Source organism: Trachypithecus francoisi, unplaced genomic scaffold (assembly GCF_009764315.1).
Source record: "Trachypithecus francoisi isolate TF-2019V2 unplaced genomic scaffold, Tfra_2.0 Lachesis_group2, whole genome shotgun sequence".
NCBI lineage: Eukaryota > Metazoa > Chordata > Mammalia > Primates > Cercopithecidae > Trachypithecus > Trachypithecus francoisi.
In genome coordinates this window covers 343,124-370,201 of record NW_022681465.1, presented here as the reverse complement: position 1 = coordinate 370,201, position 27,078 = coordinate 343,124, and the positions used below count along the sequence as shown (strand labels likewise).

General features: G+C 53.6%; 1 protein-coding gene across 13 annotated transcripts; it reads left to right on the top strand.

Annotated features, from left to right (window-relative positions):
• The first annotated feature begins 39 nt into the window (after nucleotides 1-39).
• On the top strand, nucleotides 40-26,772 carry BRD9 (bromodomain containing 9). Of its 13 annotated transcripts, none has more exons than XM_033178663.1 (17): nucleotides 40-252; nucleotides 1,004-1,218; nucleotides 1,585-1,717; nucleotides 3,279-3,339; nucleotides 3,760-3,904; nucleotides 5,762-5,872; nucleotides 6,515-6,627; nucleotides 7,084-7,146; nucleotides 9,148-9,280; nucleotides 11,583-11,658; nucleotides 12,806-12,982; nucleotides 14,293-14,425; nucleotides 15,946-16,057; nucleotides 18,648-18,686; nucleotides 19,605-19,707; nucleotides 24,990-25,157; nucleotides 26,022-26,772. In XM_033178663.1, exons 1-17 carry the CDS (start codon nucleotides 201-203, stop codon nucleotides 26,120-26,122), a joined length of 1,935 nt encoding a protein of 644 aa, XP_033034554.1. In that variant the 5' UTR covers nucleotides 40-200; the 3' UTR covers nucleotides 26,123-26,772. The 13 variants fall into 13 exon arrangements, with proteins under 13 accessions (XP_033034554.1, XP_033034552.1, XP_033034561.1 ...); XM_033178661.1 differs by having other exon boundaries at nucleotides 6,512-6,627; XM_033178670.1 differs by lacking the exon at nucleotides 7,084-7,146 and adding an exon at nucleotides 10,914-11,003 and having other exon boundaries at nucleotides 6,452-6,627; nucleotides 12,887-12,982.
• Nucleotides 26,773-27,078: the final 306 nt, after the last annotated feature.

The following is a 27,078-nucleotide window of genomic DNA, read 5'->3' as shown; positions in this document are numbered from 1 at the left end:
CCCGGAAGCGCTCGGGCCCGGGAGGGCCACTTCCTGCCGCGGCCCCGCCCCGCCCTGCTTCCGGCGCGGCCCCGCGGGCTCGGCAACCTCGGCGCAGTGAACGCGGGCGGCTAACCAGGGCCAGGGGGCGGTGGCGGCCCCTGTGCGGCCGGGTTCCCGCTGCTCCCGGCCCCCGCTCTGGGCCTGCCGCCGGCGCTGCTATGGGCAAGAAGCACAAGAAGCACAAGGCCGAGTGGCGCTCGTCCTACGAGGGTGAGGCGGCGGCGCTTTGTGACGCGCGGCGGGCGGGGTCCTGGGCTCGGGGGAGGAGTTCCGGGCACTCGGACGGGGGTCCTGGGCACCGGGCCAGGTCCCGGCCACGGGGGAGGGGTTCCGGGCACGCGGGAGGTGGTCCTGGGATTTCGGGCAGAGAACCGGGCACGCGCGAGGGGTCCTGGCTGCCTGCTTGCGTTCCTCGTAGAGGGTTCTGGGCTCGAGGCTGCAAGCCCACTCACTCCGGTCCTGGACACCAGGGAAGCATCTGTGCTGGCTTCTGTGTAGAGCTAAGGGAGAAGCTAGGCTGCCCTTTCTCCCGCCTTTGCCTCGCTCTCCCCTACTCCCGCGGCAGCTCCATGGGTGTCAGCGGGCAGCACGGGCGCCTGCAGGAAGTCAGGCGAGGGTGAACCGAAGTGCTGGGGGTTTCTAGGAGGGAGATCGGGCTCTGGGGTTCCAGTTCCTTCTTAATCCATCTTCTTGAACGAGTGATGTGAACATCCCACGGGGCCTCCTCTGGTGAGGACACTGTGACTTGAAAGGGACCTGAAGCTCCCTGTGGAGGGGAAGGGAGACCAAGGAGGCAGTGACATGCCGCCACTGTGGTCTTCCCTTCTGTCTTTCCCTGATGGTTGGCAGCCCCGCTGTACTCCTCAGGGAGGCCTTTACCTCTTAGCACCTTCATGTCTCACCTGGCTGCGTGGCGTTTGCACGTGAGCACGCGGGTGGAACTCGGTCTGTGTCTGTGCAGATTATGCCGACAAGCCCCTGGAGAAGCCCCTGAAGCTAGTCCTCAAAGTCGGAGGAAGTGAAGTGACTGAACTCTCAGGATCCGGCCACGACTCCAGTTACTATGATGACAGGTCAGACCATGAGCGAGAGAGGCACAAAGAAAAGAAAAAGAAGAAGAAGAAGAAATCCGAGAAGGAGAAGCATCTGGACGATGAGGAAAGGAGAAAGCGAAAGGTAAAGGAGCAGCGGGGCTGCGTTGGCCCAGACACCTCTCCCCGCGCCCCGCGAGGACCCCATGGGGAGCCGGTCCCAGGACCCAGGCAGAGTGCGCCTGCGTGGCTGGAGGAGGGGAGGGGGTGTTCCGTTGGTAGCAAAACGCAAACCGCTGAGGCCAGCAGACTCAATTCCAGGATCCTGGGTGTGCTGTTCCTCAGCAGACCCTGCGAGGGTCTCCGTGAGGAGGGAGCCCGGCTTGGGGAGGATCTCGGAGGGGGTTTCCCTGAGCTCTGTCCCTCCCCTGAGAACTGCAAGGGGATTGGGCAGACGTGTCTGGATCCCACCTACTCGTGGCCTTCTCACTCCCTTGACTCTGCCGCCCAGGAAGAGAAGAAGCGGAAGCGAGAGAGGGAGCACTGTGACACGGAGGGAGAGGCTGACGACTTTGATCCTGGGAAGAAGGTGGAGGTGGAGCCGCCCCCAGATCGGCCAGTCCGAGCGTGCCGGACACAGCCAGGCAAGGGTGGACTTTTAGAGACTCCTGGTGTTCACAGCTGGTCGTTGTAAATGAGGGTTGGCACCCTGTCCTCTTGCTTTGGGGAGAAGCATGGGAGGGAGGAGAGCTGGTGTTTCCAGGGCCTCATCCCGGGTGTTCTCTGGATCTGAGGTTTCCTCCAGTGTCTCTGAATGTCTAGAGCAAGGCTTGGCCAGTTACCACTGGTGCCGTTAAGTTTTGTTTTTTAACTTATTATTACCTAAGGATGGTTTATATGTTTTTCAAGGGTTCATAAAAAAACAAAAAGGCATATCTGCCGAGAGTAATCATATGTGACCCACAAAGCCTAGACTATTTTTTGTCTGGCACTGATGTAAAAAGTTTGCCAGCCCTGGATCCATAAGTTTGGTTTTGTCTGCACTTAGCACCCAAAGAGAACAGCATCAGAAGAGTAGCCCCACATGGGTCAGATTGGTAAGAGACATGCATGTTAGTGAAAACGCAGGTAATTCCTCTTGGGAAGAGGGGACCTGGAAGCCCAAATGATGGGTCTGAAGTTGCTAAAAGTGACCATAGGCTGAGACAAAGGAAGCTGAAGGCCTTCAGTAGAATTTCTGTCGTGGGCACCGTCTGCCAAGGATGGCTTTGGGCTGGAATTTCTAGCTGACAAGGACTTGCCCTCTGGGTTCTCCTTGTCCCCAGCCTTCCTGTGCACAACTCACAGTGATGAGGCGTTTGTACTTAAGACGAGGGTTATCTCTTCCGGGCACCTCTCAGCATCTAGTGGTTCCTGGATTGTTGGGAAACTTAGACAGTTGGGCTTTGGGACATGGGACATCAGGGAGTGAGGAGGCTAGTGCTGCAATCATTCAGACCATCAGAAACCATCTGAGCCCTGCTGGCTCCACTGAAGGAAAGTTGGATAGCTAGTGGTCTTCTGAGCTTCTGTGATCATTTGGCTCTTCAGGCACTTTCTTTTTTAAATTTATTTTTGAAACATGGTCTTGCTGTGTCCCCTAGGCTGGAGTGCAGTGTCGTGATTCACTCCTGGGCTCAGATAACCCTGGGCTCAAGCGATCCTCCCACCTCAGCCTCTTGGGACTACAGGCATGCACTACCACACCAGCCATTTATTTATTTACTTTTTGTTGAATTTTAAGGGACCTCAAGTGAAATAATAATCGGTGACTACAGGATCAATCCTTATGTCCAGAGCCTTTGTTCCGTCCATCATTCCTTGTCTAGAGTAGTGGTATGAGCTGAAAGCATTGATAAGTGATCACCACACATTGTTATGAACTGAAAGCATTGATACGTGATCACCACACATTGTTGATGTAAGGGCTACCAGTTATTATAAGGGGTTTTTATGACTCCTGCTGCGGGGAGGGGGTGCCCTTTCCCACCCAGCTGAGCTTTGTGGGAGCCAAGGCTGAGTTGGGTATATCTTTATATCCCTAGTTCTTGCTGGAGCTTAAGATGCTGTGAGACCCCATACAGACAGATACTGTGAACTTGGAGCTCTCTAATGAAGGGATACCAAAGTCTTTGTATTCAATTTTTTTTTCCCTTAAATTGTCAGCCGAAAATGAGAGCACACCTATTCAGCAACTCCTGGAACACTTCCTCCGCCAGCTCCAGAGGTAAACCTGGGCGTTTCTGAAGAGCTTGTGTCTGGGGGCGTGTGGTGTCATCTTTTCTGAGGCCTTATTCCCCACCCCAGCCCTGTCAGCTGTGAAACAGACCCTGCACCTTCTCTTGGTGATTCCCACTCCACTTCGGGGTGGGCAGGAAGAGCTCATGGACTCGGTATGGCTCACACTGAAGTCAGAATAGGGTGAGGGAAGTCAAGGCTAGAGCTGGGATACTGACAGCCGCCAGGATGCTTTGGGGGAAATTTTTGTTATATCTGAAATACCTATCACAATAAATTAAAAGAGCCTGGTAATTTTTTTATTTTTAAGAAACAAAATTCGGTCAGTGTATCCAATTTTTGGATTGTAGAAGATTTTGTATCATTTAGAAATCTAGATTTTTCCACTTTAAGATGTCTTTGCTTTCAGAAAGGATCCCCATGGATTTTTTGCTTTTCCTGTCACGGATGCAATTGCTCCTGGATATTCAATGATAATAAAACATCCCATGGATTTTGGCACCATGAAAGACAAAATTGTAGCTAATGAATACAAGTCAGTTACGGAATTTAAGGTAAGTTACTTTCATTGCCCGAAGTCATTGTGGCATAGTTCTGTGTATTTATGTTTCGTGAAGACTTCATTCAACTTAGATCATTTCTAGTTTTTGAGCTTTCACAGGTGTTTCTGTGTTTGGGTGTTATTTTACAGACACAGCATTAAGGAAATGATTGGTCATAAACATTTTCTTTGTGCTTTGGTCTAGAAAGTAGGCCAGGTGGCCGGGCGCAGTGGCTCAAGCCTGTAATCCCAGCACTTTGGGAGGCTGAGACGGGCGGATCACGAGGTCAGGAGATCGAGACCATCCTGGCTAACACGGTGAAACCCCGTCTCTACTAAAAAAAATACAAAAAACTAGCCGGGTGAGGTGACGGGGCGCCTGTAGTCCCAGCTACTCGGGAGGCTGAGGCAGGAGAATGGTGTAAACCTGGGAGGTGGAGCTTGCAGTGAGCTGAGATCTGGCTACTGCACTCCAGCCTGGGCGACAGAGCGAGACTCCGTCTCAAAAAAAAAAAAAAAAAGAAAGTAGGCCAGGTTGCATGCTGTTTCTTTTCTAAGTTACTGCACTGGCGTAAATAGTACATGTTGTTTCAAGTAATGAGGTGTCCGGCGTGGCATGGTTTGAGACTAGACGTTTTTAAAAGCATGCTTATTTTTAATTCTTAATTTTGCCTTATACTAATTGAGCAGGTAGTCTTTTTAGCATAGTAAGTTTTTTTGTCTCCTGAGTACTTTGCTCTTAACTCTGTTTCTTGCTACTGGCTATGAGAATTAGCAACTGCGCATTGTTTTTGCAACCCAGGGGAAGAAAGTAAAATAGATGCTTGATAAATTGGCATTAGTGTAGTTTAGAAAGGCACTAGGTTTCTCTCTTAGGTTCCATTCCGCTTGGGAAAGCTTGACTTTTCTATTTTTTTTTATTTTACGTTTACTGAAGGGTTTGCTGACTCCCAGAAACACAACAGAACAGACTTAAAGGAGAGGGGGAGAAAAGGAAACTTGATGAGAGGTTCAGGCAGCGCCTGAGGACAGATGTTCAGAGCACTCCATGAGCTAAAGCCCTCGGTATTCCCTGCTCTGGGCCCCAGCCTGGCCATTCCTAGCAACAAAGTGAAAAGGGGAGCAGCACTCACTCCGTGGAGTGTCCGCAGTGGAGTCTTGCGGTGGGCTCTGTGGTCTCAGGCCAGGCCCTGGGGCCGCTGGCTCCAGAACTGGGGTTGCGGAGGGTCCAGATGGCACATTCTCAGTTAGGGTGGCTGGCCTCCAGGGCCATGCTCCAGCCTGACGTTGGTACTCACCTGTGAGAGGCCTGTGCCGAGGAAACTGATTATGATAATAAAATACGGATGTTTCCATATTTTTACCATAAATTACGAAATAAGGCTCTCCTTTTGCGGGGCAAAGTCTTTTTCTGATAGTTTGAGGGAACTATTTGGTGACAGAATTTTAAATTCTATTCTATGGAAAAATTCTAGAGATAGAGGATATCACTGTGCCCCGCGCTTGCCTTTATCCCTCGACTTTGACTTGAAAGAATCATATTGTTGCTTCCTGTTCCTATTTCTGTTCTGGAGAAATGCAGGAAGCACAGTAAATGCTCCTTTTTCCTCGCATAGCATTTGTATGGGATGCTTAGAAAGAAGTTACAGCCTTGGCCAACTCTTCATTGTAACATTTTTCATGCAAAACTGACGTGCAACTAAGAAAATTTATCTAAATTCTTAAACATTGTTTTTAGAACAGAGAGCCCAGTTGAATTGTTTCCTACTCAATTGTAGATTTTTCCTTTTGGTCTCTTGACAGTCATCTAGGGCTTTGCTGTTGTCTGTGGCATTTCAAGCTTGGTAAGTCTTTCCTGTGTTCTTTTCAGGCAGATTTCAAACTGATGTGTGATAATGCAATGACATACAATAGGCCAGATACCGTGTACTACAAGTTGGCGAAGAAGATACTTCACGCAGGCTTTAAGATGATGAGCAAAGTAAGAAACTCACTGGCAGCAGCGAGCTACGGAAAGCAGGGGCTCTGCCCCCCGTCGCTTGTGCCCGAGGGGAGCCTCACAGTGAACACATGCTCCATCCACCCGCCACCCTCATGGTGTTGCCCCCTTTGCTTTAGGGTAGACGTCCCCGGCCGCCCTCTCATGACCTAGTTGTAACGTCTCATTTAGGGTTGGTGGAAAGTTCCGCATCTCTTGTTCTTAAGCCTGGGTGTCAGTCTTCCTGGATGGCAGCCAGCATTGCGGGCTTGTTTTGCGTGGCTACCTCACTGAATCCAGATGGGACATCCTTGTCTTCCTTGGCCATCCTGAGTGGCTTCCCAGATCTGTGCCGTGAGCCAGGCTGCATGCGTCCCACATAGGTGAAGGTAAAGAGGAGGCGCGGCGCCTGCCGCACTCTGGCAGCGGGTCCAGCCCCTGCAGCCACCTCCCGCTGCTCCGCGTGGAAAGTTAGCTCTAGGCCAGGTGAGGCTGTGACCATCCCCATCCCATCCCATCGCCACGGCGCTCTGGCTGTGAGGGAGAGGTAAATCCCTGCTGCTCTGTCCTTTCTGATTCTAGGAGCGGCTGTTAGCTTTGAAGCGCAGCATGTCGTTTATGCAGGACATGGATTTTTCTCAGCAGGCAGCTCTTCTGGGCAATGAAGATACAGCTGTTGAGGAACCTGTCCCTGAAGTTGTACCCGTACAAGTAGAAACTGCCAAGAAATCCAAAAAGCCGAGTAGAGAAGTTATCAGGTAAAGGCTGTGTGGAAACCACGTTTGCTTTTGGTGTTGAGCACCACAACCAGGAAAGCAGGTGCTTTGTGGGGGAGAGAGAGTGAGTGGGAGAATGGATGTCATGTCACTTAGACATCCTTGGAGGAGCTCATTCTGGCAGGAGGAGTGTGGTCAGACGGCCCCTCCCGCCCACCGGCCCCGTGCACTCTTACCCAGGTGTGGCACCCTAGCCGTCGGCTCACCGCGGTCCCCATCTGCTACCGACTGCTGGTCTCTGTCTCCACACGCCATTTGTTAAGATCATCGGCCATTCCCTCCCCTGCACACCACTTGCTGGCAGCCAAGGCTGTGCCCTTGTCCCAGACTGTGCCACACAAGCGGGCCCACTTTGGGCAGCCAGCATTGGCAGGGGGCTTCTTTCTTGCCATGGGGCAGATGCCCACCCCAGAACTGCTCGCTTCCATGTCTGTGTAGATGCTGGAGTGGAGCAGGTGCAGCCCCCTGGTCAGGAAGGTGTGGATGCTGCAGGGGAAGCAGGTGAGGACTGCAGGCCGCAGCTCCCTGTAGCTCTGCTGCCTCCCACAGGGAGCAGCTGACTTGGGTGGTCCCTCAGGGAACCTTCTTCCTTTTTCTCTAAACTCCAGAGTGGTTTTCATGGGGCCTCTCTGTCTCACAGTGGCTGAGCATTGAGATTGTGTCAAAGTCTGTCACACGTCATTCCTGTAGATGCTCCTCCACCTGCGTGAGGTGGCCGTCTGATAGGACCAAACAAAGCGAGAGTATCACCAGGGGCCTTAGAGGCACCGAGAGCACTTACCATAGCCTGCAGTGGGCAGAGGCGCCTGGCACAGAGCCTACTTCGTCACATGTCACTTGCTGAATGCAGGCCTCAGGGAGTGCGGTCTCGGGACGTCCGCCCTCGTGGCCGTGTGTCTGACAACGCTGTGGCTTGCTGTCTTCCCAGTGTCCTGAGAGGACGGTGGCCTGTTGCCAGCCTGGGACAGATCAGGTTTGAAGGATGGTTTCTACTGAAGCGTACTGCTTTTGTGCCGTCTTGTGGAAAGTCGGGGACCGTCTGCAGTTGGTGCTGAATGTCCTTGAGGCAATTCTGATGGTCACGGCCCTCCATTGTTTGTTGCCTTCTCACAGTGTATGTGGGACTCGCGTGGATTGAACAGGTGGGGCAGCAGCGGTGCTGGGCTCGGTGCTTCTGCTCGGAGCAGCTCCCTCCAACAGTCCAGAGGGAGAGCCGTCTTGAGACCAGCCCCTCAGGGCCTGCAGCCTTGGCTGAGGAGACGGAGGGTGCCCTGCGGCCAGAGCACGTTGCCTGGCAACGGCCAACCGTCTCCTAAGGTGGTCTCCCCACGTGCAGTGTGTCTCCCACCCTGCTGCCACGTGAACACTCACCGCGTGGTTGGCTGGTGGCTGTGTCCGACCTCAGCCCCCGACGCGAGGGCGCTGCTGGCCTTCAGGGTTAGGGATTCATGGCCGCCCTCTGCCGCCTCATGGTGGCTGAGCATTGAGGGGGAATTGGAGTTGGTGTCGGCCAGCATGCTCAGCCGTGGTGGGGTCATGTCCTGGCGGACCCGCCCCAGGTTGGGTTTGGGTGTTTCTGGTGCTGTGGCTCCACCCTTGCCTGTGGGATCCAGGCCCTTAGATGGATCCCCAGCTGTCAGTCTGCAGTCAGCAGAGCGTGCCGAGCTCCGGCACTGACCTTCACCTGGCGTCGCAGAGTGTGCATCGGCAATGGGCTCATGCAGCTGCCTAAGCGGAGCCCTCCCGTGGAGCTCATGGGGCTCTGACTCCTGTGTCGGGTTGCCAGGTTGGCGCTGTAGGTCAGGCAAGGCCAGGGCCGCTCTCATGGGCAGGGCTTGCCCTCGGTCTGCACCTGTCCCTAGGCCATTCAGACCCACACCCAGGCAAGTGCCCATGGTGGAAAGGAGCCTACTTGCTTGCTTCTAGAACCTTCCACACTCCATGGGTGCTGTAGCCTGCACCCCTCAGCTGTTTGAGAACTGCTTCAGGCAGAACCTGGGGCCACTTGCTGACGTCCTTGTGTGTGCTCTTTGCCACCCAGTGGCCACAGCAGAGGGGGCTGCTGTCCCCATAGCCCAGCAGCATCAGACCTCACGCAAGCGGCCCCGCCTGTCCGGCCTTGCTGTGAGCCCTGCGTAGTCACCGGCGCTTTTCCAGTCGCTTTTCTGATGAGGCCTTTAAGGACTAACTAGTGCGCACATCTGTTATTTTGTCGCTTTTTTTGTTAAAGCGACTGCACTTTAACTGAGTTTTCACGGCGTTGGAAAACAGGGAGTCTGTCTAGTTGGCTTACACTTACTCTGTATTTTAATACAAGTGTCTTATTTTGTTACTTGGTTAGGGTGAAAGGGATGCTTTGAGACCTGAAAGGAGATAGGTACGCTCTGCCAGCTCTGTGTCTGAGGGCAGGGTCGTAGAGGCTGGGTTAGGTGCCGATGCGTGGGGCGCAGGTGTGCGGTGGGGACACTGCCTCCAGGTGACTTGGTTGTCCCCACCTCACAGCTGCATGTTTGAGCCTGAAGGGAACGCCTGCAGCTTGACGGACAGTACCGCAGAGGAGCACGTGCTGGCGCTGGTGGAGCACGCGGCTGACGAGGCTCGGGACAGGATCAACCGGTTCCTCCCAGGCGGCAAGGTAGTGCTCTCTGGCCACCGAGAGAGGGTGCTGCGTGGCCCCAGACTCTCTGTGTGCCTCTCCCTCTGGGTTGGTGCTGTGTGATCCAGCACAGCCACCAGGATCCAGAGGTCAGCGTGGGGCCCTGATGGGAGGCCTGGGTCAGACACACACAAGGCTGGTCTCTTCAGTCGGGGTCCGGGTGCCTCTGGCAGGGCTGCCACTGGTGTTTCACCCTTCATGGAGGCCTCGTGGTCACTGACCTCATTTCCTGGATGGAGGCCCTGCTGCAGGCTCATCCTTTCTCTTGGAGTGAATGCTGACTTCTATGTCTCTGTCACTGGGTGTTGATGTGAGGCACCACCCTTATTATTCCAGCGGGGACTGGTGTTGGATCCGACAGATGGTCCATGATAGGCCACCGACCCTGTTCCCGTGGCTCCTGCCATAGATGGTCTGTGTAGTGGTGGAGCCCACTCAGCTGACTGCACTCTCCTTTCTGGCAGGAGACGTTCTAGACCCAGTGTCTCCAATGGAAACAGAGCACAGGCTGTCTGCAGTCTCAGGCTTCCTACTAGCCCTGATAAGAGAAGTAGAGCAATGCAGGTGACATTAATCCCGGCAGGTTTTATTTCACCTCTATATCCAGCGCTTTGTTTCAACATGTAGTCTGTAGAAAACATTCACTTAAACTATGGTATTTTTTCATAGTAAGTCTTCAAAATGCACATGGGGTGGGATGTAAAGAATGCTGAAGTGGGGGCATTTCAGAGGTGTCTGCTTCTGTTTGCCTGCGCCTGCTGGGAAGTTGCAGTAGTCTGCGTGGCTCACTTGCTGGGAGATTGTGGTCTGCGTGGCTCGCATGTTGGGAGGTTGTGGTCTGCGTGGCTCACTTGCTGGGAGATTGTGGTCTGCGTGGCTCACATGTTGGGAGGTTGTGGTATGCGTGGCTCACATGTTGGGAGGTTGTGGTTTGCGTGGCTCACATGTTGGGAGGTTGTGGTATGCGTGCTCACATGTTGGGAGGTTGTGGTATGCGTGGCTCACATGTTGGGAGATTGTGGTATGCGTGGCTCACATGTTGGGAGGTTGTGGTATGCGTGGCTCACATGTTGGGAGGTTGTGGTTTGCGTGGCACGTGTGTTGAAAAGTTGCTGTGGTCTGCGTGGCTTGTGTTGGGAAGTTATGGTTTATGTGGCTCATGTTGGGAAGTTGTTTGCATGGCTTGCCTGTTGGAGATTGTGGTCTACGTGGCTTGCACTGTAGTTCTTTTGGGCAGCCTTGTTCTGCACTCTGTGCTTCAGCCTTGGAATTGGCACATTCTCCAAGGAGCCCTGGTTTCTTTACTAGAGAGCCTTGTTTAGAAGCCAAGACCTGGGTGCTGGGTGAAGCCCTCTCTGCAGATAGAGCTGGGAAATGCCTGTGCACGTGTCTGCACCACATATGTGAACACCGTGCAGACGGATTCTGTTGGCACCTGTGTTTACATGTGTTGAAAACTGTTTTTACAGTGAAACTTCCAGTTCCATCCTGCTCCGTGGGTCCACCCCACTTCTTCCCTTTCAGTTTTGTATCTGCACTGTGAGGACCTGACTCCCTAATCTGTGTATCAAATCCGTGTCCCATTGTACCTGACCTTCCACCTCTTCCCCAGGGCCCTGGCCACCCTGTGGGCTCTGATACTTTGCCTGGGTCGGCGGTGGGAAGCTGTCCCCACACAAACATCTGGCTCCTTTCAGGCCAGGTGGCTGCCCTGCCCACAGCGTGGACATTCAGGCCAGGTGGCTGCCCTGCCCACAGCATGGACATGGCCCTTGCCCTGGAGCCCAGCCAGCCCCTGCATGGCAGCCGTCTTCCCCCTTGACCCCCATGTCTGCACACACCAGTGCCTCCTCTGCCTGGATCCTCCTGATGGCCTGTACACAGAACTGGGGTGTGGGTGGTGGGTTTTTAAATGAAAACCAGTACCGCACATGCTTGAGAGCCAGAGCTGCCCGCCGTCAGGGCAGTGCCATGCTGACCTGCCGACCATTCCCTTTGTCAAGGCTCCTAAGCAATTTTAAATGCTTGTGGGTGAAGGTTTTCTTTCAGCTGTACCCCCTTTAGCAGGGCCACGGGGAGCCTAAGAGTTCTCCTCATGCCTGTGTTTACTCTGCTGTTGCCGGTGAGTCAAATTCCAGGGAATACCGTGAGGGGCTCTCTGGCGTTTGTTCTTGGACACACTTGATTTTACCCCCATGAAGCCCTGCTTGCTGGCCTTCGTTTCATTTGAGCTGCGCTGCCCCTCCTGAGGGACAGACGCTCAGGCAGTGCTTCCTTCCAGATGGGCTATCTGAAGAGGAACGGGGACGGGAGCCTGCTCTACAGCGTGGTCAACACGGCCGAGCCGGACGCTGATGGTGGGTGCCCACTTGGGGCTGGCTTTCTGCTATGTGTACACTGGTTTTCGGGCCTCCATTCATGTTCTGTGATGAAAAGCTGAGCCATTGGCCAGGGGGCAGCGTGAGAAGCTGCCCAGCTTCCCGTCCCTGCACACACCCCAACGTGACACGTGCTCCGAGTGGAGGCGTGGACGGCCGTCTTGCAGGGCTGGGGTGCTGGTCAGACCTCAGTCAGGGCACCTTGGGAGCAGGGGGACTCGAGCCACGTTCCTGAAAACCTGCCGAGAGGCCTTTAAGGCCGAACCTCAGTAGCATCAGGAAGGGTTCACATCCGGAGCTTTGTTTTCAGCAAAGACCAGAGTGCTGGCCCACCTTGCTCCTTGAATCTGGAAAGCAGTTTTAGAAAAAAAAGAGCTGTTAGATGATTATGTCCAGGATAGTGTTGAAGGATGGCGCGCACTAGGCCTGTCCAGCCCGTCGGGGCTCTTTCTTGGCCTGGAAGTAATGAAGAGGCTTGTCCTTTGAATAAAAGTGTGACACACTTGAGTTTGAAACGCACGCGCAGGCTCACACGAGGAACACGCAGCCTGGCAAGGGCTGCCTTTAGATTTTCCGCTTCCCTCACTCTCACCCGCATGCCTGCTGGTGGTCTTTCACCCAGCTCCAACGTGCTAGTGTGGTTTTCTCCAGTGTGTGAAGAATATAAACCGGTTGATGTATTTAATCTCCAGCTTATTTTCGTAAAGAGGATAGCCTGTTGATCCATATTTAGTGTAAGAGAGTGTTGAGACCGACGTACCGGTTGGGAACTGAGGAACTCCTGCTCTGATGCCATGAGTGGTGTGTGGATGGTGACTTGAGCATGGCAGACGTGCTGTCAGATTCGTGCGCTCCGGCTGCACCCGCCACCGTTTCGCTGTTAGAGCACATAGGACAAGATTTATTCTTGGAGTTCATGAGTGATCCATTTGAAAATATTCTCAAAGTATTGCTGATGTGGTGGCCTAAGATGCGATATTTTTTATTGTGTTGACTTTGGGGTGATAAAGAAATGAAATTGAAATGCAGTTAGTTTTGAGAATGGTAGTTGGCTTTTGCAAATTCATTTTCAGGTGATCATTCTAAAATCCCTCCACTCCCACCAATCAAATCCACTGTGATGTGGAAGAAAGGGCTCATGGCACTGCACGGGGCACCGCCTTGGGGTCACGCCTGCCGCTCACGGCCCGCCATGTCCGTGTTGCAGAGGAGGAGACCCACCCGGTGGACTTGAGCTCGCTCTCCAGTAAGCTGCTCCCAGGCTTCACCACGCTGGGCTTCAAAGACGAGAGAAGAAACAAAGGTAAATCCGTAATCCTGTCCCAGGAGCCGGCTGGGGCAGGGTTTAGGGGAGTGATGGCAAATGCTGCTGATTCCTGCCTCAGGGTTTCCTCACTTGCCTGGATTCCTAGTTTCACATGGGCAGGATTGAGATCAGTTACAGGGACAGGAATAAAACTTGTGGTGGATGATTTGCTGGGGACACACACAGCGGGCACCTTGGTTGCGTCGCTGGACTTCACCTTGGTCAGTGCTGTGCCGTCCTTGTATCTCTGTCCCTGTCGCGTTTGCTGAACATCCTTTCGGGGATCAGAATGTGTGGCCCCTGGGCCTTGGGTCTGGCCTGTGTGTTCTCCTCTCCGTCTGCACGGCTGTCTCCTGGCTGCGCTGCTGCTGGGACCTCCCGGACGGCCCCACCCTCCACTTCTCCGCCTCTGCTGGGTCCCTTCTGTGCAGACAGCTGCGTGGACACTGTTCCTGCCAGCCCTTTCTCCTTCAGCCACTCACACCATTTGCTAATGGGACAGCTCCCGCTTCCCTCCAAACCATGGCCTTGGCCCAAGAGCTTCCTTCTTTCTGGAATGTTCTTTCCTCCAGCTCCAGGTGTTGGAATTTTGCCTGGTCTGGGTCTCCTGTTAAAGGACCCCCTCCACAGGGAAAGATCCTCTTGCCTTGACCACTTGCCTTCATCAGCCCCCGCTCCCCTCTTCCTTTTGGGGCTGTTATGGTTGTTGATACTTTTTTCGTTGTGTTTGACACACTCCTCGTTCTCATCCTCTAACACAGTTCTCAACCACGGCACTTTTGTCCCTGGGGACGTTTGGCAGTGTCTGGAGACGTGTTGATGGTCCCAGTGGGGTGGGGCGTGCTGCTGGCATCTGGTGGGGAGACGCCAGGGGTGCTGCTTCACGCCCTATGGGACTCCGCACAGCACACCTGGCCCGTGTCCCCCGCAGCGAGAGCTGGCCCTGGGCTGGCGTGCTCCCTGCGGTGTGTGTTGGTTGGGATCCTCCACACTGACGGATGGTGCCCTCTGCCCACGTCTCCACACAGCTCTTTTACTTGTGGAGCTCACCCCTTTGCAGAGAGCTCATTTCCCTGCGGTCTTTGGCCTGCAGAAGTGAAACCAGGGGTGGTGAATTACACCCCTGCTGGTTACACGTGGAAAACTTACACTCAGGAGCGAGAATTTTGTGGAGAGCAAGTGAGGCGTGACTGGGATGCTGACTGCCAGCCAGGCGGTCCCTCAGCCCCTGGAGAAGTGGGATGGGGCCTGCACACCAAGTCCTTCCAGTGAGTCCAGTGATGCTGTCTTTCTCCTCTACCTCCCAGTCACCTTTCTCTCCAGTGCCACTACTGCGCTTTCGATGCAGAATAATTCAGTATTTGGTGACTTGAAGTCGGACGAGATGGAGCTGCTGTATTCAGCCTACGGAGATGAGACAGGCGTGCAGTGTGCGCTAAGGCAAGTGTCGGCCCCGGGGAGCCCTTGGCTGCTGTGCGGCTTGAGCTGCATCCCGGTGTAGGACCCAGAGCCCCACATGTGTGCGGGGTGGGGGAGAGCCATCCCGCAGCCATCCACATGGCAGCTCAGGTCTTCCTGTTGCTTTCAGTCACCCACCTAGGTCTGCCACAGGCCAGTCCTCACATTTGGGTAACTCAGAATTGCAAGAAGGCGGTGATCAGGGCGTAGCTTGTGAAGGGGTTGGGGGTGTGTTCAGCACACTGGATGGTGTTGAATTGTGTTTCTTAAGTGGCTGTGCCAGCTCACGCTGTAGTGACAAAGCGCCACAGACTGGGGTCTTAGTCCTGGAGGCTGCTGTCTGCCATGAAGATGTGGGCAGGGCTGGTTCCTCCCAAGCCCTCTCTCCTGAGCCTGCAGGTGCCGTCTTCTCCCTGTGCCTTCCCAGAGCCGTCCTGTGTCCTCAGCTCTCCTGGAGACCCGACCGTTGTGCAAGGACCCCGGTCATATTGGATCAGGGCCACCCTAATGGCCTCATGTCACTGCAGTTACCTCTGAAGGCCATAAAGGCCCCAGCCTCAAGTATAGTCACATTTGGAGGCACTGGGGTCAGGATTTCAACTTACAAACTTTGAGCAGGAGACATAGTTCAGGCCGTGGCAGACTAAAGTATACTACAAAAATCACAAATGTAGTAGCAGCATCTTGTAGGGCCTGGTGTGGGGCTGCGTGGTCCCTCGCCAGCCTCGGTGCACAGACACCCAGATCCTCTGCCCCCGAGCGCTTCTCCTGTGCACACTGCGCGTGCTGAGCTTGGCCTGGCCTGGGCTGTGGGTGTTTTGACAAAGATGTGGAGTCTCCTTGTTGCCTCCTGTGACCGTGGTTCAGCTTCTGACCAGCAGCTGTCCCTGTTCCTCTCTGCGAAGGTCTTTGGAGTCTGGGGAGCCCTGCTGAGGCCCTTGCTCGTTGCTTTGATTCTAAGACTACGCATTTTTGTTCCTGGCCTACTTTTTAAATTGTGTTATATTTTACTTTTTAAGCTGTTTCATTTATATGGCCAAGAGTCAGGATGATACTAAAAGGAGAACCTTGGAAATCTCGGCCCACCCCTGCTCCGTGCGCCCCTTCCTCCCTGGCAGATGCTGCCCGCCACTGTGCTTCCGTCCGCACCCACTTGTGGATTTAAACGCGTAACTAGCGGAAAGATAGGAGTGTCCTTTTACAAATGATAGCACAGCATGCGTGTTTCTAGGCTGTGTGCGTGTGTATTCATGCTGTTCTCCCCCTCCCCCCAGAGATCTTTTTAACCTTTTTGGATCATGGAGCATTTTGAAAATCAAATGAAAACTATCAGCCACTCCCCCAAAAATACCTGCCCTGGGAGGGTCACAAGGGACTGTCTGAGGAGCTGCGCTGGCACGGCAGGCTTCTGTGATCAGGGCCGCTGCGAGGGCCAGGCAGCAAGGGCTTGGCGTGGAGCACACAGCCTGCCTTTCAGCATGCTTCTCCTGCGGCCCCTCTAGCCTGCAGGAGTTTGTGAAGGATGCTGGGAGCTACAGCAAGAAAGTGGTGGATGACCTCCTGGACCAGATCACAGGTGGAGACCACTCCAGGACGCTCTTCCAGCTGAAGCAGGTGGGCTGCACTCGCATTGGGGAGGGGCAGGTGCCCTTGGGGTACTGCTGGTGGGAAGAGCCTGCGGCCTGACCAGGCTGTCAGGGATGAGGAGCTGTCGCAGGGACTCTGCTGCCGGCTCCTCGTCAGGATCTGCGCGCTGCTCTGCACGGGCGGGCGTCCCTCAGAGACCGTGACTGTGTGCTCACCACTCCCAGCGCACTTCGTAACTCTCTATTCCCATCTTCATCCCTCATCTCTGTCACTTCCCTTCATCTTGAAGAATTTAAAAGAATACTTCATGTAGTTCAGGCTTAGTGACAATGAACCCTCAGCACTGGCCTGTCTGGGAGTCTTTATTTCACCTTCATTTTCCCTGGTTATGGAATTCATTTAGATGATCTTTTTTTCCTGTCTACTATAAACTACATTTGACTTGCATCTTTGCTATAAAAAAGCATCTGAAGTCATTCTCATCTTTGTTTTCCACATGTGATGTGTCTTTTTGGCAAACTGCAGCCCATAGGCCAGATCTGACCTGCAGTCTGCTTTTGTACAGGCCACAAACCAAGAATGTCTTTTACATCTTTAAAAGGTTGTTTAAGGAAAAGGAAGAAGATGCTGTAGGCAGCGTGCGCCTCGCAGAGCCTTGGCTGCTCACTCCTGGGCCCTCGGCAGGACGGGGTGCTGGCCGGTGCTCTAGGAGCTTTTAAACCTTTCTCTTTCTTTATCAGTGATTTTCAGCATATTGTATTTTCCAGGTGTCTGGGTGGGCTTTTCTTTGTGTTCTACTGAGCATTGGTTGTTTCTTGGATCTGTCTGTATTTTTCATCATATTTGGAGGATTTTTAGCCATTACTCAAATGTCATTTTCCACCACTGCCTCTTCCTCCTCCTGCTGGACTGTGGCACGCTGAGGACAGCTCGTGTTGTCTCACATGGCCCGGACACTGCTGCCGCACCAGGCAGGTGCAGATGAGTTTCTGATGCCGTGGGCTAAGTTCCCTGACCTGTTCTCTGGCCACACCTGAACCTGTTACCCCAGTTCAGTTTTCAGTGATGATGCTGCCCCTCGCTGCTCACCGCTGGGCTCTGTTTGCTGCTTTTGTGTATCTTCTCTCATGTTATGTGTATGCTTTCCCTTACATCCTTGAGCTGTGTCATATTAATTGCAGATGCTTTTGAAGTCTTCAGTCACTGACGCTGTCACCTCTGCCGTTTCCGGTTCTGTTTCTGTTTGCCACTTTGCTGCACTTGGAGCTGTGGGCCTTTGTGCACGCACCTGGTGGACAGTCCAGACCCTCGCTGTCTGATAAAAACGCGCTGTTCATATGGCCGATGGGAAATTGGAATGTGGCCAGTCTGAATTTAGATGTGACGTGTGAGCTACAAACTAGATCTTAAAAAACTAATGCAAAAAAATACGTAAAAACATGAGTAACGATTTCTTATGGCCTACATGTTGGAATAAACACATTTTCAATAAATTTGTCTACGTAAAATGCATTAGTTAATTGAATGTTAAGAGTAATTTTAACATGGCAGCTATAATTTTAAGAGCTGGGTACAGTGGCGTGCACCTGTGATCAGCTCCTCAGGAGGCTGAGGTGGGAGGATCACTTGAGGCCGGTAGGTGGAGGCACCTCTGCACTCTAGGCAGTAAAGCAAGACCCTGTCTCAGAAAAAAAGGTAAAAAAAGCATTGAGAATGAGGTGTGTGCTCGCGTTATGTCTGCTGGGCAAGGCTGATCTGGGTTCTTGCCCTCTTCCAGAGAATATTGAGGATCATTTTGGCAGTTGTTACTTGTGGATGGCCTGATCATGCCGGGCTTGTCTGGGGTGGGTCCAGGGCAGCCTTATTCTAGGGTTCGTGTGGCTGTCATACTAAGGAGTGGCCCTTTGGAGAGCTCTTGGGCCCTGACTTTTCAGCTTAGTCTCTGCTGTGAGTGGAGTTCGGATGAGTCTCTGTCCTGTGCAGGCTCTGAGAATGTTTGGCTCGTGGCTCCTGAGGAGTGGTCAGTCCCTTGACCGCACGGTTTCATCTGTGCTTGTTACAGGTGAACTGGGGTCCACATGCCGGGTGCAGGAAACCCAGACACCCACGCCGAGGTTTTGTTGTGGTAGAAAGGAGACGTATATTTGCAGGGCGCCAAGCAAGGAGGGCCAGGAAGCTTGTGGGTAAATCCACTGCTGCAGGACATGAGCTGGTCTCAGGCACCTGGCCATATTCCAGGTGGAACCCACCAGGCCCTTTTTACCCTAAGCTGCCCATAGCCTCTAGGCACATCTTTTTTCTTTTGTTTGAAGCCACCTGAGGCTGCTGAAACAGCGTCGGTGTCCTCTCTCTCAGTCCTCTCCATCTCACCCCGTGGAGTGCTCTCCCCGGCACACGGTCCTGGCGCTGAGGAGTGGGCTGGCCGTGGTTGGGTCAGTGGCTGGTGATGAAGAAGCCTTGCAGGACCCCCAGCCTGAATCCATGACGATGGTGTGACTGGGGAGCAGAATTGGCAGAAGTGCACCAGCTGTTTTCACGTGTGTGTAATGTCAGTGAATTGTCCATTTCTATACACTCACTCTGGAAAAACTAGTTTCTCTCCTCATTTACTTTGCAGAGAAGAAATGTTCCCATGAAACCTCCAGATGAAGCCAAGGTGAGTTTTGAACATGGAAGGGCAAGCCTAATGTTAGGACTGTTGTGGGGAAGTTGTGTCCAGCCTTTGAGGTGGGAAGGACTGTATGCATCATGGCCTTTAGAGACGGAGTCCATTTCTGATCCGTAAGATCAAGTGTTTCTCCTGCTCTTTTCATGACTTGAGGTGAGTGGTGTGAAGCTGCAGTACGTTCTTCCAAATTCAGAAATGGTAGTTTCAGAGCGGTTGGCTCTGAACCTATGGGACACTCTTGCAAGGGGTGGGCAGGATGGGCCTGCTCGGGACCTGCTTGGTGAGTAGCAGGTGTTGTCCCAAGCACAGTGGGCTCTGGGGCCAGTTTTAGCAGGGCAGTGCCGTGAGCCCAGGCTGCTGCACCTACTGACTGGCAGGCGTGTGTCTCTGGGAGTCAGCGGGCATGGGCTTTGGTCTGAGGTCCCTGGAAACCTGGAGAGACCCCTTAACATCTGTCCGAGGGCAGAGGCCGGGCTGCAGGGAGCTGATGAGAGAGTGTGCGTGAGCGTGGCTGTAGTCCTGCCCTGAGGACACGCCTTGCTGGGAAAGGAAAGGGAACGTGGTGTGCTCTGTGAAGCGCCTGAAAAATGGTGCCTTAAATTCCGTATGTCTTCCCGTTGCATAATGTCTCTCCCCCATTTCTTGAGCCCCAGAAAGTTAGCAAAGGATTATTGGTTTGCATTGTTGGTCTGAGTAGGTTTTCCTTTGATGTGGATTTGCGTCATGAGCTCAATCCTGACAGTCCCTTGAACAGCAGCTGCAGTGAACAGGGTTGTTCTTGTCACTTACGGAGGGGTGGATTCACGTTTAGCAAATAATTAGAGTGATTTCAGTAGCAAGTATTAAGTAACATTTCTTTTTTCGTTTGATGTTTCATTTGCACCTGATGCGTGTCTGTCCCCACAGGTTGGGGACGCCCTAGGAGACAGCAGTGGCTCTGTTCTGGATTTCATGTCGATGAAGTCGTATCCCGACGTCTCTGTGGATATCTCCATGCTCAGCTCTCTGGGTGAGTTGTAGCAGGGGCTTTCCCACGGGACCTGGTGAACGTGTGAGAGAGGAAGAAAGCACTTGGCCTCCACCTCTTCTCTCTTCCTGACTAGAAAGGGATGCAAGGAAACTCTTTTGTTACAGTATTTGGTCTTTGTCCCAGGTTTTTGGCCCATAGCTCCTAAAACCCTTGGAATGTCCTGAGTGTTAAGTGTCTTTTTTAAGCTAATGAGTAGTGTTGCAGCCCCTGGGTAACCTCAGGATGGGGTCTGGCCGATCCCCAGTGGCTGTGGATTTCATCAGTGTTGCCTACTGCCTCCGTGAAATCCCAAAAGCTGAGGTTCCCTTGGGAGCCTCCTCATTGCCGGACGCCTGGAGGCCCTGGGAAGAAGGCAGCCCCTTCCCACGGGTTCCCCTTTGCATTGCTCCCACCAGGGGCTGATCCATATCCTGGGTGACACCTCGCATAATAAATGGGTAAATGTAAGCCGAGTGTTTCGACAGAGGAGTCAAATTCCGCAGAGTATTTAGAGAGATTATTTCTGAGTGAAATATGAAGACTGTGGCTGTGACATGGTCCCAGGAGGTCCCAAGAGCATTTGCCCAGGAGGCCTGGTCTGCAGCTTGTTTTGATGTGTTTTAGGGAGACAGAGGACATCGGTCAGTGCATGTCAGGTGTTACATTGGTTCGTTTTGGAAAGGCGGGACAACGTGAAGTGAGGAACTTCGGGTCATCGGTGGATTCAGAGGTTTCCTGATTGGTGTTTGGCTGAAAGGGTTAAGCTCTGAAGAGCTGAAGTCAGAAAGAAATGTGCGTGCTTAAGATAAGGGTTTGTAGAAGCCAAGGTTCTTGTCACATAGATGAAGCCTTCAGGTAGCAGGCTTCAAAAAGAGTAGAGTAGGCCGGGCGCGGTGGCTCAAGCCTGTAATCCCAGCACTTTGGAGGCCGAGACGGGCGGATCACGAGGTCAGGAGATCGAGACCATCCTGGCTAACACGGTGAAACCCCGTCTCTACTAAAAAATACAAAAAAACTAGCCGGGCGAGGTGGCGGGCGCCTGTAATCCCAGCTACTCGGGAGGCTGAGGCAGGAGAGTGGCGTGAACCCGGGAGGCGGAGCTTGCAGTGAGCTGAGATCCGGCCACTGCACTCCAGCCTGGGCGACAGAGCGAGACTCTGTCTCAAAAAAAACAAACAAACAAACAAGAATAGAGTAGATGGCAAACGTCGCTTATCAGGCCCTGAAAGATACCGGATTCTTAGTTAAATCTCTCCTGGGTCAGGAAGAGACTTGGAAGGGGGGAGGAGATTCTCTACAGAATGTAGATTTTCCCCATAAGAGGCAGCTTTGCAGGGCCATTTCAAACTATGTCAAAGACATATATTTTGAGATAAAATACTCAATTTCTTTCAAGGCCTGCCGTCTATCACGTGATGCTGTACTGGAGTTGGATCGGAATTTGGTGTCTTATTACCACAGAGTCTGCTTTGTCAGCCTTAAGATTTCTGTTTTAATGTTAATGCTGGGTCAGCTGTGCCTGAATTCCAAAAGGGGGGATAATGAGGCAAGTGCAATCCCGCTTCACATCATGGCCTGAACTCATGTTCCAGGTTGACTTTGGAGAGCCCGTAGCCAAGAGTGGGAGTCCGTTCAGTCCGTGGGGCTTAGCATTTTATTTTTTATTTACAGATGTTTCCTTGACTTCTGTGAGTCACTCTAGCAAATTCATAGAACTCAAGTAAGGACTTGTGGCAACGCCACAAGTAAGGACTTGGTAGCTGGTTAGTTGGAAGCACAGACCACAGCCTGGGGCTTTCGGTTGGCATCAGCCGGTGGGGCAGTCCTGGAGACGGTGCCCTCACCTGGGAGGCTGCCTGTGCAGCGCCTCCCAGCTGTTCTGACCTCCAGCGGCATTTGTGGAGCCTGGATCCATGGGTCCCACTGGTTCCCATGGTAACATTCCACCTGTCTCCACTGGCCCTGTTCAGGCACTTATGGCCATGATTTATTATAGGGGATGGGCGCCAACGGCAGCAGAGGGACAAGAGTGTGGGTGACATCCAAGGGAATCCAGTGTGAGGCCAAGATCCACTCCCAGCAGAGGCACATGGGACGTGCTTAATTCCCAGGAGTGAGCTGTGAGAACACGTGTGAAATGCCCACCAGGGAAGCTCATCAGAGACTTGGTGCCCAGGGTCACTGGGGTCTGGTCATAGGGCACCCCCTTGCCAGGCAGGTACCAAAATCCAGACCCCGTAGGGAAGGTGAGCTTTAGCATAAACCGCTCTGTTCCTGTCGTTGGAGCTGTGAACAATCCCTAGCACGGGGTGGGGACCCCAGACGCCAGCCGTGACTGGCCTCGCCTTCCAGGGGACCCTGGCCCCAGGCTGCTGTGACAGCACCTTTCTGCACAGCAGCTGTTTTTCTCAGCGCTTCTGAGATTTTGACCTTATTACTACTTTTCAGCAGCTTGGTGCTGATGTGCTGTGGTGTGTTAGTCTGTCCTCACACTGTTGTAAAGAACCACCTGAGACTGGTCATTGGTGGAGGAAAGAGGTTTAATTGACTCACAGTTCCTCAGGCTGGCTGGGAGGCCTGGCTGGGAGGCATCAGGAAACTTACAGTCATGGCGGAAGATGAAGGAGAAGCATGCGTGTCTTCACATGGCAGAGCAGGAGAGAGCGCAAAGGGGGAAGGGCTTTTAAACAACCAGATCTCATGAGAAGTCACTCACTGTGGTGAGAACAGAGAACAGCAAGGGGGAAATCCATCCCCATGATTCTTCCACCAGGACCCTCCCCTAACATTGGGAATTACAATTCAACATGAGATGTGGGCGGGAATACAGAGCCAAACTATATCATTCTGCCCCTGACTCTTCTCAAATCTCTTGTCCTTCTGACATTGCAAAACACAATCAAGCCTTCCCAATGGTGCCCCAAAGTCTTCACTCATTCCAGCATCAACTCAGAAGTCCAGAGTCCAGAGTCTTATCTGACACAAGGCAAGTTCCTTCTGCCTGTGAGCCTGTAAAATCCAAAACAAGTGAGTGAATTCCAAGATACAAAGCGGGAACAGGCATTGGGTAAATAGACCCATCCCAAGAGGGAGAAATCAGCCAAAACAAAGGGGCTGCAGGCTGCAAATCTGAAACCCAGCAGGGCAGTCATCACATCTGGAGGCCCCAAATCATCTTTGATTCCTTGTCTCACATCCAGGCCACAATGATGCAAGGGATGGGCTCCCACGGCCGTGGGCAGCCCTGCCCTTGTGACTCTGTAGGGTACAGCCCCTGTGGCTGCTTTCCCGGACTGGTGTTGAGTGCTTGTAGCTCTTCCAGAGGACGTGGTGCGGGCTGTCAGATGTACCATTCTGGGCTCTGGGGACGGTCACCCTTTTGTCACAGCTGCACTGGGCAGTGCCCCAGTGGGGACTCTGTGTGGGGTGAGGCCTCCCACCTCACATTTCCCCCCGCTCTGCCCTAGCAGAGGTTCTCCGTGAAGGCCCTGCCCCTGCAGCAGACTTCTGCCCGGACACCCTGCCTTTTCCATCCATCCTCTGAAATCTAGGTGGAGGTTCCCAAACCTCAGCTCTTGCCTTCTGCCTTCCCACAGACCCAACACCTCGTGGAAGCTGCCAAGGCTTGGGGCTTGCACTCTCTGAAGCATTGGCCCAAGCTGTACCTTGGTCCCTTTAGCCATGGCTGGAACACAGAGCACCATGGCACCATGTCCCAATGCTTCACACAGTACTGGGGCCCTGGGCCTGGCCATGAAACCTTCTTTCCCTCGTAGACCATCAGGCCTGCCTGAGCAGCAACTGCGCAGAGGTCTTTGAAATGTCTCTGAGGTATTTTCTCCATTGTCTTGACTATTAACATTTGACTCGTCTTTAGTTATGTAATGTCTGCAGCCTTCTTGAATTCCTCCCCAGAAAATGATTTTTTCTTTTCTACCACATGGCTGGGCTACAGATTTTCCAAGCTTTGACACTCTGCTTCCCTTTTAAATGTCAGTTCCAGTTTCAGGTCATTTTTTTGTTGATGCAAGCGAGCATAGGCTTTTAGAAGCAGCCAGGTCACCTCTTGAACGCTTTAGTGCTTAGAAATTTCTTCCACCAGGTGCCCCAAATCATCTCTCTCAAGTTCAAAGCTCCACAGATTTCTAGAGCAGGGCCACAGTGCTGTCAGTCTCTGCTAAAGCATAGCAAGAGTGACCTTTGCCCCCATTCCCATTGAGTTCCTCATCTCCATCTGAGACCACCTCAGCCTGGAATTCACTGTCCATGTCACTATCAGCATTTGAATCACAGCCATTCAGCAAGTCTCTGGGAAGTTCCAAACTTTCCCTCATCTTCCTGTCTTTAAGCTCTCCAAACTGTTCTAGCCTCTGCCCATTACCCGGTTCTACAGAGCATGTCTGTAGTCACCGTTCTTAAACTTTGTCTGCTGATTCCCTGATCTCAGCTTTGAGTCTCCCCTGGTTTGGGGCTGTGTTTTCCTGCCCCTTTGTGTGCGTGGGAATCGTTTATTGGATACCAGGTGGAGTTTGTAGTTGGCGCTGTCGGGTGATGGGTTTGCTTACACACCTTTGAGGCCTGGCAGCCTTTGTTCAGAGTTTGAGAAGTGGCTTAGACTCTGTGAGACCTTCCCCAGACATTGTCAGGGTAAGCCCAGAGCCACCCCGGGGGAGGGTGAAGCTGGTCCCCTGTCCGGCTGCACCTTTCCCAGGGCTTGACTGGAGGCCCTGGCTGGTGGGGTTCAGGTGACCACAGACCTGTGTGCAGGCTCTTGGCATGTCTGGTGCACGGTCCAGGCGTGGGCTGGGAGCTCGTCCTTTCCACCTGTCAGTTGGACGTTCTGGGTCCCTCATGGCCTGGAACCTGCTCCACAGTGATCTGGGCGGGTACCAGGGTCTGCAGGCCTCTCGCATCCTCCATCCAGCTGTCTGGCCTTTGTGTGTTGAGGACAGGAGCCCACGCCAGGCCCATCCTGGGTTGTGGCCACATCCCTCCACAGTGTCTGTGCGTGACATGACTTGGTCTGTGCGGTGCTAGGTCTTGTCTGATGCTTTGCTGGAGCAAAGGACCCTGGGTGTCTGCCTTCCCTTCGCTCACTGCTAAGGGTAATGTCTGTCCTCCAGGCCTGTCCACCTGTCTGCCGTGAGCTCGTCCACTCGGCTTCCAGAGCAATTATTGTCCTTAGCAGAGAGGTCAGATCTGGACAGGCAGTGCACTCCTGCCCTTAGGGTGGATGGGCTGGCTGAGCTTAGCCGACGTCAGGTCTTGTCCTGTTTACACAGGGAAGATGAAGAAGGAGCTGGACCCCGACGACAGCCACTTGAACTTGGATGAGACAGCCAAGCTCCTGCAGGACTTGCACGAAGCACAGGCAGAGCGCGGCGGCTCTCGGCCGTCGTCCAACCTCAGCTCCCTGTCCAACGCCTCCGAGAGGGACCAGCACCACCTGGGTGAGATGCCCCCACCCACGCCGCATCCCCAGAGACCCCAGCACAGTCAATGTGACGTCTAGACAAGGTAGTGGGCAGCATTTTCGTTGTGGAAAGACTGGAGTCTGCAGAGGCAGCTGTGCTGTTGTGGAGGTCGGTTTCCACAGCATTACAGTGGAGCGTCCCGGCCTCAGGGTACAGAGCCGGAGCAGGAGCTGGGATGCTGGCCTGGCTGCACGCTGGATTACAGGCTTTCTGCCAGATTCCGTCCCCAGTTGTGTCCACCCCTGTGTCCTCTGTGGACACTGGTTCCAGTGTTTCTGCTGGAGCGAGAGCGTGGCCTCCTTGGCCGTGTGTCCTGTGGGGGTTTTGGTGGTGGGGTGGTGGGGGTTGTTCTCACGTGTAAACACTGGATCACTCCATCGACAGAGTGAATCTTGACAGTTTTTCAGCTGCAGAGGTTTAGCTACAACCATCTGGAAAAAGACCAGTATTTCGATCCCATTAACCTTACGGTCAGGGTATTAACTAAACAGTGCATGGAGCAAGCTCTGGAGGGCTGTAGGTCAAAGTCTGAGGCCCCTGATATCCCAGTGTGACTTTGAGGAACTGCCCTGGGGTCGGGGCTGCTTCTGAGGGACTCCTGGCCGAGGAGCTTTCTCTCCTTCAGGAGCAGCATCCGTGCTGTGTGCCAGGTCAGGGCCGACCCCTCGCTCCAGGGTCTCCACACACAGCCCTCCCTGGCAGGGAGGGAGAGGTGCCCCTGTGTCCTGGGAGTCCCTGAGCCCTGGCGGTGGGTCATGAAGCAGACACTGGGCTCCAGGAGCCCCACGTGTGCTGCGGGTCTGTCCTGTGTGTTGAAGTCCTGTGTTCTGAAAATTGCAGGAAGCCCTTCTCGCCTGAGTGTCGGGGAGCAGCCAGATGTCACCCACGACCCGTATGAGTTTCTTCAGTCTCCAGAGCCTGCGGCCTCCACCAAGACCTGACTCTAGACCACCTCCAGCTCTTTTGTTTCATTTTTGTCAGTTTTATTTTGCATGTGTAGAGTTTTTGTCATCAGACAAGGACTTTGATCTTCCCCCTTTGGCATGCGGGAAGCAACCCCAGGGAGGTAATGAATTGTCTGTGGTATTGTGTCAGCGAGGGAGTGTCCGTGCACAGCCCGGTGAGCCCGGGGGAGTGGAGTCACACACACAGGCCGTGTGGCCATCGTGTCAGCGAGGGAGTCTCTGTGCACAGCCCGGTGAGCCCCGGGGAGTGGAGTCATGCGTGAAGGGCGTATGGCCGGGCCGCAGAACTGCGTGCCATCTGTGTCCGAATATCACGTGTGGCTCCAGCCCTTGTTTCTGCCAGTTTAGACTCCTCTGTCTGCCCCACTGTCCTGGGGTCACTCTTGGGAGGCACAGGTGTGGGTGTGTCTGGCCTCCGTGTCAGTCCTGCGTGTTCCTCTCGTAGTTTGTATTTCCCAGGTGGGCCATGGTAGGGGCCTCGCAGGGGCCAGTGGGGAGCGCAGGGCCAGGCTGGGGTGAGGAGAGGTCCCCCGTTTTCTGTTCATTTGATGAGCCTGAGAAAGGAGTGCTTCTGCCTGCCTGTTACAGTGGAGCGTTCCGTGTCCATAAAACGTTTTCTAACTGGATGTGTTTACCGGGTGCCCGTTCATATTAGTATTTGCAAAATGCCATAAACACAGCTCCCAATCACAGGACACGGAGCGCCAAAGCACACCCGACTGCTCCCCGCACACAAGGGTGCTGTGGCCTGCCAGCTGGTGGTGGTCCTCTGGCCCAGCTGTCGTGCCCACAGTGATGTCGGGTCCACCTGTGCGCCCAGCAGCACCTCCTGCAGGGTGCCCCGCTCTGTGACCATGGAAACTTGAAAGTGAGGAAGCCACACCTTCCAGAGGCCGGGCCCAGATGGGAGCTCAGCCGTCCTGCAGGCAGAG